We start from the raw sequence: 18,607 nt of genomic DNA, 5'->3' as shown, positions 1-18,607 counted from the left end.
TGGGTGGAGGGCGCCTGGGTGGCTCAGATGGTTAAGCATCTGCCTTCGGCTCAGGTCATGATCCCAGACTCCTGGGATCGAGTCCTGCATCGGGCTCCCTGCTCGGCGGGGAGCCTGCTTCTCCCTCTGCCTCTCTCTCTCTCTCTCTGTCTCTTATGAATAAATAAATAAAATCTTTAAAAAAAAAAAAAGACTGGGTGGAGACATGAAAATGTTTATGACTTAAGTTTATTTTTATTTATTTATTTATTTTATGTTTTAGATTATTTATTTGACAGAGAGAGATAGTGAGAGCAGGAACAAAAGCAGGGGGAGTGGGAGAGGCAGAAGCAGGCTTCCTGCAGAGCAGGGAGCCTGATGCAGGGTTCGATCCCAGGACCCTGGGATCATGACCTGAGCCAAAGGCACACGCTTAACGACTGAGGCACCCAGGCGCCCCATATTTTATTTATTTATTTATTTATTTATTTATTTACTTACTTACTTACTTACTTACTTACTTTTAGAGAGGGAGAGGGGGTGGGGGAGGGGCAGAGTGAGAGGGAGAGAGAATCCTAAGCAGGCTGCATGCTCAGTGTGGAGCCTGATGCAAGGCTCGATCTCACAACCCTGAGATCATGACCTGAGCCAAAATCAAGAGTCTGACACTTAACCAGCTGAGCCACCCAGGAGCCCCTATGACTTAAGTTTAGATGAAAATAGCAAAATGTGGGGCGCCTGGGTGGCTCAGTTGTTAAGAGTCTGCCTTCGGCTCAGGTCATGATCCCAGGGTCCTGGGATCGAGCCCCGCATCGGGCTCCCTGCTCGGCGGGAAGCCTGCTTCTCCCTCTCCCACTCCCCCTGCTTGTGTTCCCTCTCTCGCTGCTTCCCTCTCTGTCAAATAAATAAATAAAATCTTTAAAAAAAAATAGTAAAATGCAAAATGGTTTGTAGGCTATGAAAGTAACTATGTAAACATACATACACAGAGAAGATATATATATATACACACATATATATATTTAAACCACCACAGGGCCGAGCCCAGGGGTAGACAGTGGGGGGCATGCTGCTGGGCCAGCTGCCTCAGATCTTCTTTGCCCACAGATGTGGATGAGTGCGAACGAGAAGATAATGCAGGTTGTGTGCACGACTGTGTCAACATCCCTGGCAATTACCGATGCACCTGCTATGACGGATTCCACCTGGCACATGATGGACACAACTGTCTGGGTGAGCAAAGGAGGGAGAGGAGGTGTGGGCAGAGGGGCTGTCTTGTGGGGAAGGAGGCGTTTCCAGCATTTCCCACTTCCCGGGCAAGGAGAGGAAGGTGATCAAAAAGCTGCATTCTCACAAAATAGAGAATAAGGTCAGCCTCCCCTTTGAGACTGGGCGCTGAGGATGAAATAACCCTGCTGCTGGATGAAAAACATCAGAGGAGATGTTGCTAGAAAGTGCTCCCAGGGCAAGGGCCAGAAGATGACAATAGTAGGTGTAGCCATAGGGAGCAGAGCATGGTGGGAAGGTAATTTGGCTCTACACTTCAATAAATGGGAGGAATGTTTGATGATGATAATGGTGGTGGTGGTGGTGGTGATAGTGGTGGTGCTCCCCTGGGTGCTGGGGAGCCTCTGACCCTTAAAGACTGGTTTTCTTCCAGCTTGTCCTGCAATCTCCAGGCTCTCCCTCTCCTCACTTCTCAGGCCTCAATCTGACCTGATCCTTGACCCAGGAGCTGGGTCAGAGATAGGAGAATCTCTAGGCAACTCCACTCAACTTTGGTCTCATCATTTTGGAAAATTACTGGGACCACGTCAGATTCTTCCCCAAGTAGAAACACTGAAGCCCATAGCAGAAAAGGATTTGAAATGTGAAGCCAGGGTTCCTTTTCCAAATTCTTCCTCTCTGGTGTCAAAATAAAAGTAGGAGACTGGAAGATTAGAAGAGCAGGACAGGAAGAGAAGAGGAATGATGCCCAGAAAAGCAGCTAGGCTGCTTCCCCACCTGACCAAACTGATGAATTATCTGAGGCTCCCTTAGTCTAGGAGAGCCTCCTTCCTACAGGGCTGCCTCTAGACCCAGTCACATCCCATCTTTGGACCAGGCTTATAGGTTTCTATTCCCAACCCAGGCCTCTACAGCCTGAGCCATGCTGGGCCCTTCCCCCCAGCCCTGGCCACCTCTTCTACCAGAGAAGGACCTCACTTCTCTTCTGCTCAGTCACCTGTGAGGGCCTCTTTGAGGACTCCTTCAGAAAGAGAAGCTATGACACTTTGACCAGGACAGTGAGTTTCCTGCAGGACGGGAAACATCAGCTTCTGAGTTCTTTGGCTGCCTTTGACCTTTCTAAGCCCCTGATTCTCACCACGTCTTTTTTCCCTGCATTTTGGGGAGAACCAACCAGAGGGTAAGAGAATGAATAGGTATGGGAAGAGTCAGGGGGAGCAAAGGTCTACCAAACCCTACCCTTAGGGTTGGGGTTCAAAGTCTCAACTCTACCTTTGGCTTTTAGGGGAACCCTATGTCATCTATGCCCTGGGCCTCAGTTTCCCCACTGAGAACTGGAGGAAGGAACTTGGCTAAAGAGTAGCAAAGTCACAAGGTGGCACTAGAAGGGAGCAAATAGAAGGATGGACTGTAGGATGGGGCAACAGTGGAAAGACAAGGATGGGGAGAAGTCGGGTGCAGTGAGAGAAGGGGAGGGGACAGGTATAAGGAAAAGGAAAGTGTATCTCCTTGGCTTTACAACAGGTACCTCTCTCAGGCAGGAGCCTGCTGGATCTGTGCCCCTCTGCCCTTGGCCAGAAGGGGGAAAGGACAGGGTCTCAGGGCTCAGCAGAGAGGATGGGAAGAGAGGGGCAGATGAGGGCTTCAGGAGCTCAAATTCCAGCTGCTCTGTTTGGACACCAATCTCCTGGATGCCTGCTGGGCCAAGGAAAACCGAGAAGGGCTAGGGACTTGGGAGGGCAGTAGGTAGCACAGAGATGGAATCAAGACATTGAAGTGGGAGCCCCAGAATGAGCTTGGCTCTGAGACCTGGGGGTGGCGATTTGGGGTGGTAATTAGGGTGTGGCCTGGCAGCTCTCCTCTCACCCCTCCCCACCAAGCTACCAGACTGTTTTGTTAAACCAAAATAGGAGAAAGGCTAAGGACTATGGCAGCAAGCCCAGGCATGGGGGGAGGGAGGAAGGATGGGGCCATGGCCTGTCCACAGAAATGGTCCCTGCCCTGCAAGGAGTTGAGGCTTGCTGCCTTTACCCATGTCACCCCTCAGACCTAGCGCCATGGCCACAGCTCTCCCTGCACTTGGAGCCAGCTCCAAGTTGTTGCATTCCCTGGCTGCAACCACTGCCCCAGCTCCTCTCCCTGACCAATCCCCATCCTTATTGTCATCTTTGTTCCCTCTTTCCCTGGCTCCTTTCGTGATTTCTTCTGCTCTCACACCCAATTCCAACAAGTGAGGGAAAGGGAGGCAAGTCTTCACTTAAGAGAGGCAGGTGCCACTGTCCCCTTTCCACTGGCTTAGCTCCCCAGCTCTGCCCTCTTAGGGTGGCCTCTTCCAGAGCAGTAGAACATTAGCTGATGAGTGAGCGAGAACTTTCTGGCCTGAGGCTGCGTGCTGCATTGGGGTGGGGAGGGCATGCTGAAGTCTCAGGGCACACTCTGGACCCTGGCCTGCACCCCATGGCCTCACCAACCACCCATCCTACACAGATGTGGACGAGTGTGCCGAGGGCAATGGTGGCTGTCAGCAGAGCTGCGTCAACATGATGGGCAGCTATGAATGCCACTGCCGGGAGGGCTTCTTCCTCAGCGACAACCAGCACACCTGCATCCAGCGGCCAGAAGGTCAGCCCACGACCCAGGAGGGCCCAGCCCTGCACCCCAGGCTTCTCTCCACCTGCGGGGGAGTTTTCCCTCAAAACCCCCTGGGTCTCACCCTCTGTTCTCAACTCCACCGGCTCCTTCCTCTTTTGTCCCTCAACACAGTCACATCCTTAAGGGCTCCATGGACAGACACTGTGTTGGAGCAAAATCTGGGGGAATTCATTTGGGGTTGGGATCAGTGTGGGATTGAGGTTACTATGGGGCAGCCTCAGTGGATTCTCTCAATCTCCTAGGCCCCACTGTCCCCCTAGTTCCTCTTCCTCTAGGCATCCAGGCATACGGAGTACTCACCTCCCTCCTCTTCCCTTTTAGAAGGAATGAATTGCATGAACAAGAACCACGGCTGTGCTCACATCTGCCGGGAGACACCCAAAGGGGGTATTGCCTGTGAATGCCGCCCTGGCTTCGAGCTCACCAAGAACCAACGGGACTGTAAACGTGAGAGAACTGGGATGGCAGTGAGGGAGAAGCGCACAGGGACTGGGCAGCAAGACGTGGGAGGAAAAGGGAGCGTGGGAGAGGCAGCTAGAGCAGAGGGCCAGTCTCCGTGCTGTGGAGAACGCTGGGGCCCGGGGAGCAGCAAGCTGACAGGCCTCCCGCCCTCTCTGCACAGTGACGTGCAACTACGGTAATGGCGGCTGCCAGCACACGTGCGATGACACAGAGCAGGGTCCCCGGTGTGGCTGCCATGTCAAGTTCGTGCTCCATACCGACGGGAAGACGTGCATCGGTGGGTGAGGCCCGTGAATGCGAGTCCGCCTGGGATGGGGCAGGGGTGGGGGTCGGGGCCCTGGAGAACCGGGGGCGAGGGGGAGCACCTGGGGCCCGGGTGCTGGGCGCCGAATGACCGGTGAGTGTACTGAAGAGCCAGACGACAAGGCCAGGGCTAGTGAGGGACAACCCTGAGAGCTTGCAGGCCTCACCCTCTTCTCCTCCCCGGCCCGCTCGTTCTCCTGCCCCACCCCTCGGGGCCCTCGCCGTCCTCTTTATCCAGGATAAAGTGTTGCCAAAGTGGGAATAATTAGCAGAGGTGCTTGTTGACCAAGGCTGTGCTTGAGAGGGGGAGGAGAGCTGGGGCCACGCGGCTGACGGAGCCTGACCCGAGGCCCCGGGGGACTCGTGTGGTAAGATGGGAGCTGTCACAGCCCACCGTCCCTGCTCTGGAACTGAGGGGGGGGGGACACAGCGCCCTTTCCTGGAACAACCAGCCCTGAACTGACAAATGGGGTTTCCTGACTCCAGGTTTCTTCTTCCTCTCCGTCCTGTGTACCCCTGCCCGCTCCCCTCCCCTGCGCCCGCACCCCTCCCCTCTCCTCCACACCTCTGCCTGCAGCCCTCCACTGCCCCACCAGCTCCAGCCTTCCATCCCTCTCGCCCCGGATGGGGCCTTCTTAACACCTGGATCCCTTTTCCTGGATTCCTAGGCCTTACCTCACATACCGTCAGGTACCATAGCTGGGTTTAATTCCTTGATTCCTGAAGTTTAATTCCTCACCCCTTCTGTCTTTAGGACTTTTGTGAAGGCCAATTACTATGTGCTCACAGAGTGCTGAGAAAGACGATGGGACAAGGCGTGCCCCTGGAGAAGTGGGAAATGAAAGGGAAGGGTTTGGGCAGGGAGAAAGGCTGTGTCTGGAGCCAGGCAGGGGCGAGCTTATTCTGTGGGCACGGGTATTTATGGATGCCGGTCATCTCATGCACTACAACATGCGGAGGACGAGGAAGCGTGAACACAGTCGCTCTGTGTATTCGTCAGAGACATGACATTCGGCTTAAGAACCAGACTCTCCCCATCTCTCCCCAGAGACCCCGCCTGTCTCTGCAGACAGCATTGCCCTAACCCCCAGACACAGGAACAGGGGAGCAAATGGTGCTCTTAAACCTGTCCTCTGAGTACCTGCTCGAGACTGGCACACACTCTCTCCCGCTACACGTTTCCCTCTGAACTAACCCTTTAAAGACCCTGGGACATTTTTAGGTCTTCATGTCACCTCCTGGCTGGTTTGTTCCAGCTCCTTTCATCTTTTTCCTCGTAAGTCGAATTCTTCTGCTTCCTCAACCTCCCACCATCCCCTGGACACACTCACACATTCCCAGAGTCCCCCAAGAGAAACTGCATGCGGTCCTTAAAGAAAAGCTGCATGTATCAGGACAGAGCTCAGACCCATGAATGTGGGGCCAGGTCCCTCTCTGGTTGCCTTCTGTTCACATAGTCCTGGGCATGGCTGCTTTTGAAAATACCCCTAGTAAGCTTGAGCTCTTCTCTAATGCAAGACCCATTCTGTCTTCTGGACCATGGCTAAGCGAGGCAGAAGAGAGCAAATGAGGCAGCTCTAGGGTTCACAGTTATATTCATCCCGAGTTCCTCTCCCTCTTCTCCAATAGAACTTAGTTTGCCTTGCCCTAATCACATTTTTCTCCCCAGCCCTGGTAGGAGGAAACGTCATTGTTTGGGGCCGCCAGGACATTCAAATTTAGTGGGGAGACAGAGAGGGCAGTAGAGTTTAGCCAAAAGGGTGGGCACCCTTTGGGTCTTGGCAGCGTGTAAGATTTGAGATTGCATCCCAGCTCTGCCTTTGGCATGCTGTGTGGTACTGGGCCCATGACGGCCCCTCCCTGGGACTCTGTTTTCCATCAGTCATCTGGTGGGAGCCTGGCTTCTTTGAGGATACCAGGCAGGACAAGGCTGGAGAGCTAAGTGTAAGAGTCTCAGGGCTCATCACTTGGGGCTAGTGGTTTGGGGCTACAGGGGTGGAGGAGGGAAGGGAGGGGACTGGGGCCCAGTGGGCCACAGTGGCTGCTGCCCAGCATCTAAACAGCTTTTTTACAATGTCAAACAGGGGAAAGGCGGCTAGAGCAGCACATCCCCCCTCAGGCCGTTTCTAATGGTAAATATGTCTGCTCTCTCCGCTTGCTCTCACTGGCTTGCTAGGGGAAGGGCTAACCCGCTGGGGCTCCCACTAACCGCATGCCCACTGGGCCCAGCCTGACTGGACTCCAGCCTACCAGCAGGGCTCCCCTGCAGCTTGGGTACTGGGCCCATTGGGTGACAGGACACCCGAGTCCCCAAGAGCTGGCCCAGAAGCCTTCATGTTGGTTTTGTCTTTTTTGTTCCTGTCCCTCTCCTCCTCTTCCTCTCCTGCTCCCTCCTGCCACCTTCTCCCTCTCCCACCCTCTAACACCTCACCCTTTCCCCACCATCTGCCCCCTCCCTCTCTCTGCCTTCTGCACAGCAAAAGACCCAGCAGCTCCAGCTCACCCGTTGTGCCCATTAGGTGGCTGAGACAGGGGTGGGATAGAGTTCGAGGCCATCCCCTCCGTGGGGCCGTGTCCTTGGGTTCTTACCCACACCAGCTCACAGCAGCATCACTCACCATTCTGTCCCACCATAATGGGTACCAGCATGACACCTGAATTCAGACTGACCTGAGTTTGAATCCTGCCTCTGCCACTTTCTACCTGTACAACCTCCAGCAAGCTACTTTCTTCTCTGATCCTCGGTTTGCTCTTCTCTAGACAGGGAGACAGAGTTCTCCCTTAGGGTTGCTGAGAAAACTGAGACAGTGTGTGCGGAGCATCTAAGTGCCTGGCACAGAGCAAGCACAGATTAAACTGTGGCTTAATACCGCGACCCGAAGAGCAAAGGGTTGAGGCTCTGCCATCCTGCCGCCCCAACCCTGGCCTGGCGAACGCTGCCCTGCACAGGAAGGCAGCTATGCCCGGCATCCTGGTCTGAACTGGATGGACGTTGTACCAGCTCTGCTGCTCCCCACCCGTGGTCCCTCCGAACCTACCTAGTCCTGGCGCAGGACCTCTGTTCTCTCCCCCTGCTCCAGGCCTTGGGGGACCTCTTCTTATACTAAGAGCACTCTTGGAGGGAATGGCTAGGTTTGGAGCCTGAATTCAAGGTTCCCTCCCAGTTCCTCCCATGGTCTTGGGGAATCACAGGAGACTGGGGGGGAGTGGCACATAGGAGATCCCACTATGGCTGCTCCTAAACCTGGGCATTTGAGCAACCAGGGCATGACTGGGGACCCACAGGTAGCATTGGGCTTCTTCTAGAACCCTTGCCTTGGTGGTCCCCTTGGTGACAAGGGTTGGGCCTGGGTTTTAGCAGTCAAAGATTCAAGAAGATGATAGTACTCTCGGCTGCTTTTCTCATTCAGTTTCCTTGATTCACAGAACCACTCTCCTTTCTTCCCTGGGAGAGGGCTTGGGATTTTGTCTCTCCAATGGGAGAACTCTAGCCTCCCCATAAGATGGCCCATGCTTCCTCCAGAGTCCCTGGGTCAGGGCCTTGCACTATTTGAACGGATGGTTTTCCCCTGGGCTTACCTGACTCTCCTGAGCTACAGTTTAAACTTGTTTACGTCCTGTTCTGAATTCAGAAAATAGGGAGAGTGACCCATCCATACTCCCCCTATTGTGACCCCCTCAGCAAAGAGAGAACTTACCAGTCAAGACGGGGCAAGAGAAGAGACTTAGCCTTGAGGTTCTCTGGCTCTCATCTACCTTCATATACCCTGCCTCATCCTCTGGATTCTTCTTCTCCTTTTGCAGCAGCCCCCCCCCCCCCCCCCCCCCCCCCCCCCCCCCGTCTCCTACCTAGCCAGTCTCTCCCCATTAGGAAAGGAAAACAACAACAGAACAGCCAGCTTATCTCCATTTGGAACTAAAAGGAGGGCTTGGGAGGAGTTGGAGGTACCCGGGAGGGGCTGGGAAATGACCAAGTATGTGCCTCTCCTCTGAGGATGAGCAGTCAGGCCTGGAACTGGGATCTTTTTTTAAGACAGCTGAGCAAGGAGGAAGGGGAAGATGAATTGGTGGCCATCCCTCAGCTGTCTTAGGGATCACTAGGCTCACTCTTCCCAAGACTATCCCACCCTGACACCAGAGAGATAGTCGGCGGAAAAAGGAGGAGACTCCTATCTGTCCCTTCTTGTTCCCTGGAGGCTGAGAACCACCCTTCCTTAGCTCCCATCCCTCCCTGCGCCCTCCCCGCTCCACCTCCTCCACCCCCTCAGCGCATTCCTGCCTGACAGCTCTGGCTTGTACCTGCCTCACTGCTGTCCACCTTGTTTCAATCAAGTAGGGGGCAGGGAAGTGGACTGCTTGGCTGCACTTGTGAGGGGATGGGGGCTGGGAGCCTCCACTGAATGCTCCTTCGAAAGCACAGGGAGGCAGCTGAGGCCTTCCCTCGCGCCTCTGCGCTCTCTACTCCCCTCAAATTTGGGATTCCTCCAAGCAAGTAACCCAATTACCATCCCCGTGCCTCCCTCCTAAACAGAGACCTGTGCTGTCAACAACGGGGGCTGTGACAGTAAGTGCCATGATGCAGCCACGGGCGTCCACTGCAGCTGCCCCGTGGGCTTCATGCTGCAGCCAGACAGGAAGACCTGCAAAGGTAAGGGCTCTCAGAGGACAGGAGCATCGGGGTAAGGGGCTGAGGTTGGGACCAGAGATACAGTACCTATTATGGAAGCTCCTCAACCCCCGGAGGCTGTCCTGATTAGAAAGAACCGAGGGCATGGCTAAGGCTTGTCTCTTGTCTGCCTTTCCCACCTCAGTTCAAGGGGCACGAAAGTCCAGCCAGCTCCTTAGTGCCCCAACCCTACATTGTTTTCCTTACTCTCATTCCTATCCCCCTACAGGTCCCTAACCCTCTTGTTTAATGAACATGCCATTCTCATTTGTCCCTGGCTCTAGAAGGATATTTGAGCCCTGACTGTGTGTGTACAAGGTCACAGATGTGTTCCATAACCTTCTTAACCCACATTCCCCAGACCTTTCCAAGTGGAAAGGCTACACTGGTCAGAGGGAGAAGAGGGTGGCAGTTGGGAGCACTGATGCTGGAGCCTGGCTACCTGCGTTCAGATCCCAGCTCTGCAATCCTGCGCAAGTTACTTAGCATCTGTGCCTCAGTTCCACTACAATAATGGTGCTTGTAAGGATTAGATCAGTTATATATAAATTATATAAAAAGTACTTAGAACAGTACCTGACAGATGGTAAGTGTCTTGTGTTAACTATTATTATGGTATAATTTCCCATATTGTCCATCCTATTTCCCTTCCTTTTAATAAGCCAGGTCTGGGAGAAAGGTGGAGTGGGGGGAGGAAAAAGGGAGGGTAGCCATACTGAAATAATGATTCATCAGGTCTGTGTCCCCTGGTCACAAGGAGGCCTGGAAAGAGGACTGAGCTCCTCCTTTGTGTCTTTTGGCCCAACAGCTGGCAGAGAGGATGGGGAGACAGGGAGGGCTGGGGCAGCAGGTCAGACAGCCAGAGTTGAGAGGTTTCCTGCTGGGAAGGACTGTTGACAGGTATGCTAAGAGTGAAGTGGAAGACTGCCCTCTCTGCCCCCTCCCCCAAGTAGGGGTAAGTAGCCTGGGTCCTGTCTGCCACCAGCTTGGGGAACTTGACCTCAGGAAGGAAGCTGCTCACGGGCCCCCCTTCCCTTCCTAGTGCTGAAAGCCGCCTCAGGCCTGAGCCTCTCCAGACCTCTCCCAGTCCAGCCCCCTGCCTGGCCCCCACCCCTCCCCCAGCAGCTACCCAGCCTCACTGGCTCTCCTGGAGGTCCTGGTGCCTGGCTCTCTCCTAGCTCCCCCTCTCTGAAGGGCTGCCCCTTTGAATCTTCACCTCTCTGTGCCACCCCCCACACCATTGCCTAGGGCTCTTAGGCCGGGCAGGGGCGGGGGACAGCATGGGATAAACCTTACCCACTGGCCTTTTGGGGAACGGCCATCACCACAGAATGAAGGACAGAAACTGGGATCTTTTTTTTAGCCCCCTGGTTCGAATGCCTACCTACTTCCTACTCTAGGCAATTCCCTGAAGGCCTGACTCTGCTTCCCATCTGTCCCTTTCTAACAGGGCTCAGTCCCAGGAAAGGTGTTCCTAATGACCACAGATCCCATGAACAGGGAAGAAACAGACTAGAGAGTGAGAGAGGAGTCAGAACAGCAGACCCAGGGCTCTGCTTGATTTTCTCTGTCTCTGTGAGGGAGGGAGGGAGGTCATCTCCTTATTTGTTGTCCCCAGGCTTTGGTATCACCTTTGGTTCTCTCTACTTTGTTCTGCTTCCCCAGACATAGACGAGTGCCGCTTGAACAATGGGGGCTGTGACCACATTTGCCGCAACACAGTGGGCAGCTTTGAATGCAGCTGCAAGAAGGGCTATAAGCTTCTCATCAATGAAAGGAACTGCCAGGGTGAGCAGATGTGGGCCAAGGGGAAAGCCTTGGGAGAGGTTCTAGGGGTAGGAGAGCTTCAGGGAGGCCAGAGGGCCAGAATCTGAGAAAGTCAGTGGACACTGTGGAGTCTCCATAGGCAGTGTCATGCTGAAATTAGCAAACGTACCCCTTCCTCTTGATAGACCAGCTCTACCTTGCTCTTGGCAAGGAGGAGGGATGGATTTCTCCCTAATTCAAATCCTTGGCAGGATCTGACCTGCCTAACCACATATGGTGGTCCTGATCCATGGGCACCAGATCGCACAGTTCCTGACTCCAAAGACTACAAGTGGAGGGGGCACAGGGGATGGGTAGGCACTGCTAAATCATTGATCCTAGGGCTGGGCCATGAGGGAGGGTCAAGGCCCCTCATGTGGGTCCTTCACCTAAGCAAGGGGTCCCAGGGTCAAGTGCCCCAAGACAGATTCAGTGGCTTGCATCCCTGTTCTTCCAGATATAGACGAGTGTTCTTTTGATCGAACCTGTGACCACATATGTGTCAACACACCAGGAAGTTTCCAGTGCCTCTGCCATCATGGCTACCTGCTGTATGGTGTCACCCACTGTGGGGGTAAGCCAGCAAATTCACACCCTCCACCACCCGGCCCCTCTCACCTCCACACCCTTCCGCTGAACAAGTTCCTGAGTTGGCTTGTGGCTGTGGGCAGTCCCCAGGTGCATGTGCCATGTCTGCATCCATCATGATGACCTGGGAGATATTAAGACAACTAGGAGATGAGATCGGGGAACAGCATTCTGCTTCCATAATTTCTATCTCCCATCCCATCGCTGCCTCTTGACTCCCATCCGCAACTTCCAAATTACAGTCCCAGTGGTAGGAAGGAGTGGAAGGCTTTAAAAACCTTGTCAGCCAGGCCCCTTTTCAGTCAGTCGTTCTTTGGCTGGGGGCAGAGATAAGGGAGGGAGGTCCTAGGCTTGAGTTTTCTTGAGCCAGTAGTCGTCTCGGAGTGCCTGGGACTCTAACCAAAGGTCCTCACTCACTGCCCGCTCCGTGGCTCCTACTCCGCCCCACCGTTGTTGGTATCTCCCTACGCCTTCCCCCAGATGTGGATGAGTGCAGCATCAACCGCGGAGGTTGCCGCTTCGGCTGCATCAACACTCCGGGCAGCTACCAGTGTACCTGCCCCGCGGGCCAGGGCCGGCTGCACTGGAACGGCAAAGATTGCACAGGTGGGCAGCACCCTCTGCTGGCCAGAGCCGGCACTGCACTTTTGGGGGGGTGGAAATTGGGGTCCTGGAAGTGGGGTCCTTCCACGCTGAGGAAGCTGTGAAGTAGTAGGGGAGCAGAATGCAGTCATTTGAGTTAGAGACATGAAGTTTCTGGTAAAGAATCCCCTCATCGGTCTCGGTTTACAATCACAGTTCTCTTCCTCCAAATGAGCGAACGGCGGAGGAGGGTGGGGGAGGAAGGCCCTCTCTTCCTCGGGTCCCTCTCCCCTTCCTAGAGCCGGTAAAATGTCAAAGCAGTCCTGGTGCCTCAAAAGCCATGCTCAGCTGCAACCGGTCTGGCAAGAAGGACACCTGTGCCCTGACCTGCCCCTCCCAGGCCCGGTTTTCGCCAGGTACACAGAGGCGGTTGCTGTAGGGCTGGCAGGGAGGAAAGGCCAGCTGTGCAGGAAGCTCTTCTGCTTCCGCTGCATTACTCCACCCAGTGGGTGTTGGGAGGGGGGGTGGTCAGAGCTGTGACAGCCCCCTTCTCTCAGAGTCTGAGAATGGCTTCACGGTGAGCTGTGGCACCCCCAGCCCCAGGGCCACTCCAGCCCGAGCTGGCCACACCGGGAACAGCACAAACTCCAACCACTGCCATGGTGAGCACCAGCCCAGAGGCCTTGTTCCCACCTTACTCTCTTGCTTAGTAACCCCCATTTCTCTTCATTACTCCTCCTGGCCTTATTTTATCCTGGATCCCCTTCCTTGCTTTGTCATTCTTCAGCCCTTCTGCCTTGCTCCCTCTGCCCCTAACATCTGACTCCCCTGGCTTTCATAATCCTTCTCCAGCCAAGCCCCTGGCTTATTGCCCAGCTTCTCGATACCCTCCACAGCAGTTCCCACCCCCACGGGGCCCCCAGGCTGTGCTGAGCTTCTACCATCCCCCTAGAGGCTGCAGTGCTATCGGTTAAACAGCGGGCCTCCTTCAAGATCAAGGATGCCAAGTGCCGCCTGCACCTGCGAAACAAAGGCAAAATGGAGGAGGCCAGCAGGATCCTGGGGCAAGGTCTGGACTGGGGCCCCCACCCCACTGGGTTGTCTGGCCACCACACCCTTCCCACGTCTCCGCTCCTCTGCTTAGCGAGATCTCCAAAAACCCGCTGGCGTCCTGAACTCTGGACAGAGCAGGGGAAGAGGCTCTTGCAGGCACAGGGCCCAAGGAAGTCCTGGGATATCCCCCCACCAAATAATTGGTATCCTACATTAAAAGCGAACTGAGATAGTTGCGGAGATCTGGTGAGGTCTGGCTGGCTTGGGGTGGAACAGTGAGAGCTGGGAGCGAGAACTTTCTCTGCCCCTGGGGTTGACAAGTCCTCTCCCCCAGGTGGTGCCCCCTGCTCTGACTGCCAGGTCACCTTCATCCACCTCAAGTGTGACTCCTCTCGGAAGGGCAAGGGCCGGCGGGCCCGGACCCCTCCAGGCAAGGAAGTCACTCGGCTCACCCTGGAACTGGAGGCAGAGGTCAGAGCCGAAGAAACCACAGGTGGGACTGGGGGCACTGCTGGGAGGAGGGTGGAAAGCAAGGGGTCAGAGGTGGGGAAACCGCAGGTCTCAGCAGCAAAAGGAAGGGGCAACGCCTGTACTAAGGGCAGACCCCACCTAACACCAAAGCCAGGAGCCAGTCTCTTACTATGCCCCTCCTAGCTCCTAGCTTTGCTCCCTGCCCTCCTGCTCATAGCCACTTTCTCTTCCTTCCCTGACTCATACCATCATCTACCACCAGCTGCCTGTGGACTCCCCTGCCTCCGACAGCGAATGGAACGGCGGCTGAAAGGGTCCCTGAAGATGCTTAGAAAGTCCATCAACCAGGACCGCTTCCTGCTGCGCCTGGCAGGCCTTGATTACGAACTGGCCCACAAGCCGGGCCCAGGAGCTGGGGAGCGAGCAGAGCTGGTGGAGACCTGTAGGCCTGGGCAGCACCGTGCTGGGGCTAAGTGTGGTAAGGGAGCTTGCTGGGGAAAAGGGGAACAGGGGAGTGGGGATGGCCCAACTTGGGCCTGACTCAGAGCAGGACACTTTATGGCCTCAGTTGTACCTCAAATTGTGAGGCAGCCAAGACCCTCCTGCCTATCATCCTCCTCTCCCTGGTCCCAGGCTGAAATCTAGAGGGATATCATGTCTAGAGGGACCACCAACCCTCCTGTACGTGGCTTTGGCCCCTGGTCTTCCCAAGCAGGATTCTGTCTCTTCCCAGACAGAGATTCTCCTTGAATCTGTAGGGGGTGGAAGGGGGGGCAGGAAGGGGAATCCCAGGCCTGGGTGGTGGGAAATAGGCGGGGGGGTGGGGGGGGTGGCTAGCGCGGCCGACTCTCCCTCAGTCAGCTGCCCGCAGGGAACGTATTACCACGGCCAGACGGAGCAGTGTGTGCCATGCCCAGCGGGCACCTTCCAGGAGAGAGAAGGGCAGCTCTCCTGCGACCTTTGCCCTGGGAGTGATGCCCATGGGCCTCTCGGAGCCACCAACGTCACCACATGTGCAGGTGCCAGGGGAACAAACAATACAGAGTGGGGTAGGGTGGGCACTGGGACGCCCACGGGCATGGGATTTCCCAAGGGCAGGCCCAGGCTCCAGACCACTCTCCTCGTCAACATCCTGTTTGTGTGCCTCTGTCCCTGAGACTGGGTAATCCGTGGGGATGACCAGGACCATCCCCATCAGAGTTGGGCCCTTGATTCATTGCAGGTCAGTGCTCACCTGGCCAATACTCTGTAGACGGGTTCAAGCCCTGCCAGCCATGTCCACGGGGCACCTACCAACCTGAAGCAGGACGGACCTTGTGCTTCCCATGTGGTGGGGGCCTCACCACCAAGCATGAGGGGGCCATCTCCTTCCAAGACTGTGACACCAAAGGTGAATGGGCTACTCACTTGGAGACTCCCCAACTTTAACTACTTCCAAAAACTCTCCAAGTCCCCAGAGTCAACCTAAGTATGTTGCCCCACCATCTTCCCCAGACTGGGAGGGGCCCAGCTGCCTGACCAACCATACCGTCCTGCTCAGAGGACACATCCTGACCCTCACCAGTCCCAAGTCCAGGAATTAGGGAATAAATAACAGTCTCATTTACTCCTCTGCTTTGGAGAACGGGTAGCATATTCCCCTCAATACTACAAATAAGTTTCTATAGGTTTGGCACGATGCTCAGTGCCTGAAAGAAAAGGACTGGCACAGTGGCTGACCAGTCTGTCAAGTTTGTTTTTCCCTAGGCTTAAATTCTGGCATGACTAGGAAAGGTTGGGACTTTGGAAGGAACTTGGGTATCTTCAGTCCCCTGCTTCTCCATGATGAATATGTCCTGCTCATCCCATGCCCCAGAACTCCCACTTGCCTGCCATCTTAACTCCTACCTTTCCCCCTTGCCTGCAGTCCAGTGCTCCCCTGGTCACTACTACAACACCAGCATCCATCGCTGTATCCGCTGTGCCATGGGCTCCTATCAGCCCGACTTCCGTCAGAACTTCTGCACCCGCTGTCCAGGAAACACAAGCACTGACTTTGATGGCTCCACCAGCGTGGCCCAGTGCAAGAGTATGTGGCAGGCCAGGCGGTGGAAAAGGGCGTAGAGAGGCCTGGGAACAATGGCCATGAGAAGAGGTTGGGGGAGGGATAAGTAAACCCACAGGGAGCAAGGCTAGGGAGTGGGTGGGCACGAAAGTCCCACCCTCCACCTCTCCCAACCCACTCAATCCCAAGACCGTTGCTGGGCTGGGCCCCATGGCACTCTCTCCCTGGACACAGGTAATGGGGAGACAGAGAGGTGAAGTGAGATGAGAAGGTACTAAAAGGGCGGGAAGGAAGGTGGACCCAGATCTTGGAGAAGAGATGATGAACCAGGAAGGCGGCTATCTACATGTGTCTGATTTCCACTTCAAAACGCTTCAATATCCCTAACCCATTTCCCCGTTGACTTCCCTTCTCTTTCTTGCTCTCTTTCTTGCGCCTGGGTTTGCATACAGATCGCCAGTGTGGTGGGGAGCTGGGTGAGTTCACTGGCTATATCGAGTCCCCCAACTACCCAGGCAACTACCCAGCTGGCGTGGAGTGCATCTGGAACATCAACCCCCCACCCAAGCGCAAGATCCTTATCGTGGTACCCGAGATCTTCCTGCCATCTGAGGATGAGTGTGGGGACGTCCTCGTCATGAGAAAGAACTGTGGGTGGCTGCAGAGCTGGGCCAGGGAAGGGCAAATCTGGTTGGGAGGGAGAGAGAGAGAGAGAGAAGATGGGTACAGGAAGAACTGGGGCAGTGAGAAGGGAGGCCTTGGGACGAGAGAGGCTAACAAAGGAAAACAGCAATGAATGCTCTATGTTTGGTGGAGAGCAGAGTTAAGAAAGCCAGCATTGGGATTAGAACTCCAATAGTGTTACACATGTCACTTTCCTGTTCTAGCATTTTTGCTGTTCCATTCATTGAAATGTCAAATTTCTTACACTCTGTGAGTGCCCGGACATCAAAGAGGAGTTGTGGAATAAGCAGAGGGCAGTGGGAGAGGATATGTGTATGCTGGGGGTGGGGGAGGTACATGCACGGGGGAGAGCCTCTGTCAGCATGACTCCTTCCCCCCACGGCCCTCCTCCACGAGGGCTTGGGTAGCCTGCCCTGCTGCTCTCCTGACCTGCTGCTTGCCTTCCCAGCCTCCCCATCCTCCATTACTACCTATGAGACCTGCCAGACCTACGAGCGGCCCATTGCTTTCACGGCCCGCTCCAGGAAGCTTTGGATCAACTTTAAGACAAGCGAGGCCAACAGCGCTCGTGGCTTCCAGATCCCCTATGTTACCTATGATGGTGAGCAAGGGCAGGAATGCCAGGGAGGTGGGTGAGAAAGGTGAGGCTCATGAGTCTTAGGAGGGAACAGGGGGAGCAGGAAGAGTTTCCACTCATAAACTGCTCCCCTTGGTTGATTTTGCAGAGGACTATGAGCAGCTAGTAGAAGACATTGTTCGAGATGGCCGGCTCTATGCGTCTGAAAACCACCAGGAGATTTTAAAGGCAAGTGAAGGAGCACAGCAATAAGAATAGCCAGCATTTAATGAGCATGTAACAATGTGCAGGCAGTAGGCTGAGGGCTTACAGGAATATTCTCATTTGATATACACAAGAGCTCTATGAAATAGGTACTTTCATCATTCCCACTTTACACATAAGAAAACTAAGGCACAGAGTTACAGAACTTGCCCAGTGCGTCCAAGCCCATCTGACTGCAGGGTCCCTCACACTACCTTATACTGTGGGGGAAGAGGAAGAGAAGATGAGGAGATGAAATGTCCCCTACGGCTTGTACCAAGAAATAGGGGGGAAATGAGGTACAGAAAGATGCTTCTGCATAAGTCCCTCCCTTCTCTGCCTCCCTCCTCAGTTCCCACAGAAAAGGAGCAGATCTAGCACAGTGTTTCTCAGAGTTAATTCAGCACAACCTGTTTTAAAGGAAAAGAAATGTCACCAACGTTAAAGAATGAACTAGACCCCCCAGGGTCTGTGGATCCGTTTGAGAAAATCTTACTTGGGAAGCTACAGTCCTAGCAACAGTATTATCCTTCATAAATTATCAATGCAAGAACAAATTTTATCTTTATGGTTATTAAAATCATTTTTGCATTATCCTCAAAATAAGAGACACAATGACAAAAATCTCCTAGAACTTGCAGACTACAAAGAAAATCATTTCAGCAGTGCTTTTTGAACATGTTTTAAAGCATCTGAACCCTTATTTCAGATGTGCTGTGGAACTCCAATGCATAAAGTAGTGGGGATGAGGGGCCAGAAGCCCCGTCTCTTATTTTAAAAATCTGCTGATGCCATAGGAAGAATACTAGCCTAGAAGCCAGAAGACCTGAGCCTCAGTGCACAGTGCCTGGCGCCTAGTAGGCTCTCCACACGCCATGTTGCTGTCTCAGACAGAGTGGTCAGGAAAGGCCTGAGAGGAGACCTAAATGAGGTAAAGGGCTACCCATTAGAAGATCAGGAAAGGAGCATTTTAAGCTGAGAAGCATGGGAGTGGTGTGGCATGTTTGAGAACCCTGAAGCCAGGAGAGCTCAGCAGAGTAAGAAAGTCAAGGGGGACTAGAGGACAGAGAGCAGGGTATAGATCACTTTCAGCCCATGGGCCATGCAAGGGACTGGGCTTTACTGAATGAAAAAAGAAACCAGAGAAGTGTTTTCAATAGCAAAAGGACATGATCTAATTAAAAACCAAAAAAGTCATTCTGGCTGCTGTGGGGGAGAACAGTCTGTAGAGGGACAAGGGTAGGTGGGAGCAGGGAGCAAGGAAGCAGGG

At 54.3% G+C, this 18,607-nt stretch overlaps 1 protein-coding gene and 1 long non-coding RNA gene across 4 annotated transcripts in view; one reads left to right on the top strand and one right to left on the bottom strand.

Annotated features, from left to right (window-relative positions):
• Positions 1-18,607, bottom strand: part of LOC144379090 (uncharacterized) — a 37,125-nt gene that overhangs the window by 8,183 nt on the left and 10,335 nt on the right. For both annotated transcript variants that reach the window (XR_013441285.1, XR_013441284.1), the window contains one exon: positions 11,714-11,807. This is a non-coding gene — a long non-coding RNA (uncharacterized LOC144379090). The remainder of the gene's footprint in view (positions 1-11,713; positions 11,808-18,607) is intronic.
• SCUBE3 (signal peptide, CUB domain and EGF like domain containing 3) overlaps positions 1-18,607 on the top strand; it is a 33,307-nt gene that overhangs the window by 13,646 nt on the left and 1,054 nt on the right. Inside the window, exons 3-22 of one of the 2 annotated variants that reach the window (XM_078055448.1) lie at positions 1,087-1,212; positions 3,694-3,828; positions 4,180-4,305; positions 4,481-4,597; positions 6,708-6,755; positions 9,155-9,271; positions 10,955-11,077; positions 11,553-11,669; positions 12,164-12,289; positions 12,565-12,681; positions 12,823-12,927; positions 13,218-13,334; positions 13,653-13,811; positions 14,052-14,267; positions 14,647-14,808; positions 15,012-15,179; positions 15,696-15,857; positions 16,286-16,483; positions 16,966-17,118; positions 17,243-17,322. In XM_078055448.1, coding sequence (XP_077911574.1) covers positions 1,087-1,212; positions 3,694-3,828; positions 4,180-4,305; positions 4,481-4,597; positions 6,708-6,755; positions 9,155-9,271; positions 10,955-11,077; positions 11,553-11,669; positions 12,164-12,289; positions 12,565-12,681; positions 12,823-12,927; positions 13,218-13,334; positions 13,653-13,811; positions 14,052-14,267; positions 14,647-14,808; positions 15,012-15,179; positions 15,696-15,857; positions 16,286-16,483; positions 16,966-17,118; positions 17,243-17,322 — 2,672 coding nt within the window. The remainder of the gene's footprint in view (positions 1-1,086; positions 1,213-3,693; positions 3,829-4,179; positions 4,306-4,480; positions 4,598-6,707; positions 6,756-9,154; positions 9,272-10,954; positions 11,078-11,552; positions 11,670-12,163; positions 12,290-12,564; positions 12,682-12,822; positions 12,928-13,217; positions 13,335-13,652; positions 13,812-14,051; positions 14,268-14,646; positions 14,809-15,011; positions 15,180-15,695; positions 15,858-16,285; positions 16,484-16,965; positions 17,119-17,242; positions 17,323-18,607) is intronic. The other variant, XM_036096202.2, reaches the window with a different exon arrangement.

The sequence above is a fragment of the Halichoerus grypus genome, chromosome 9, assembly GCF_964656455.1.
Source record: "Halichoerus grypus chromosome 9, mHalGry1.hap1.1, whole genome shotgun sequence".
Lineage (NCBI taxonomy): Eukaryota > Metazoa > Chordata > Mammalia > Carnivora > Phocidae > Halichoerus > Halichoerus grypus.
This window is presented reverse-complemented; position numbering and strand designations above follow the sequence as displayed.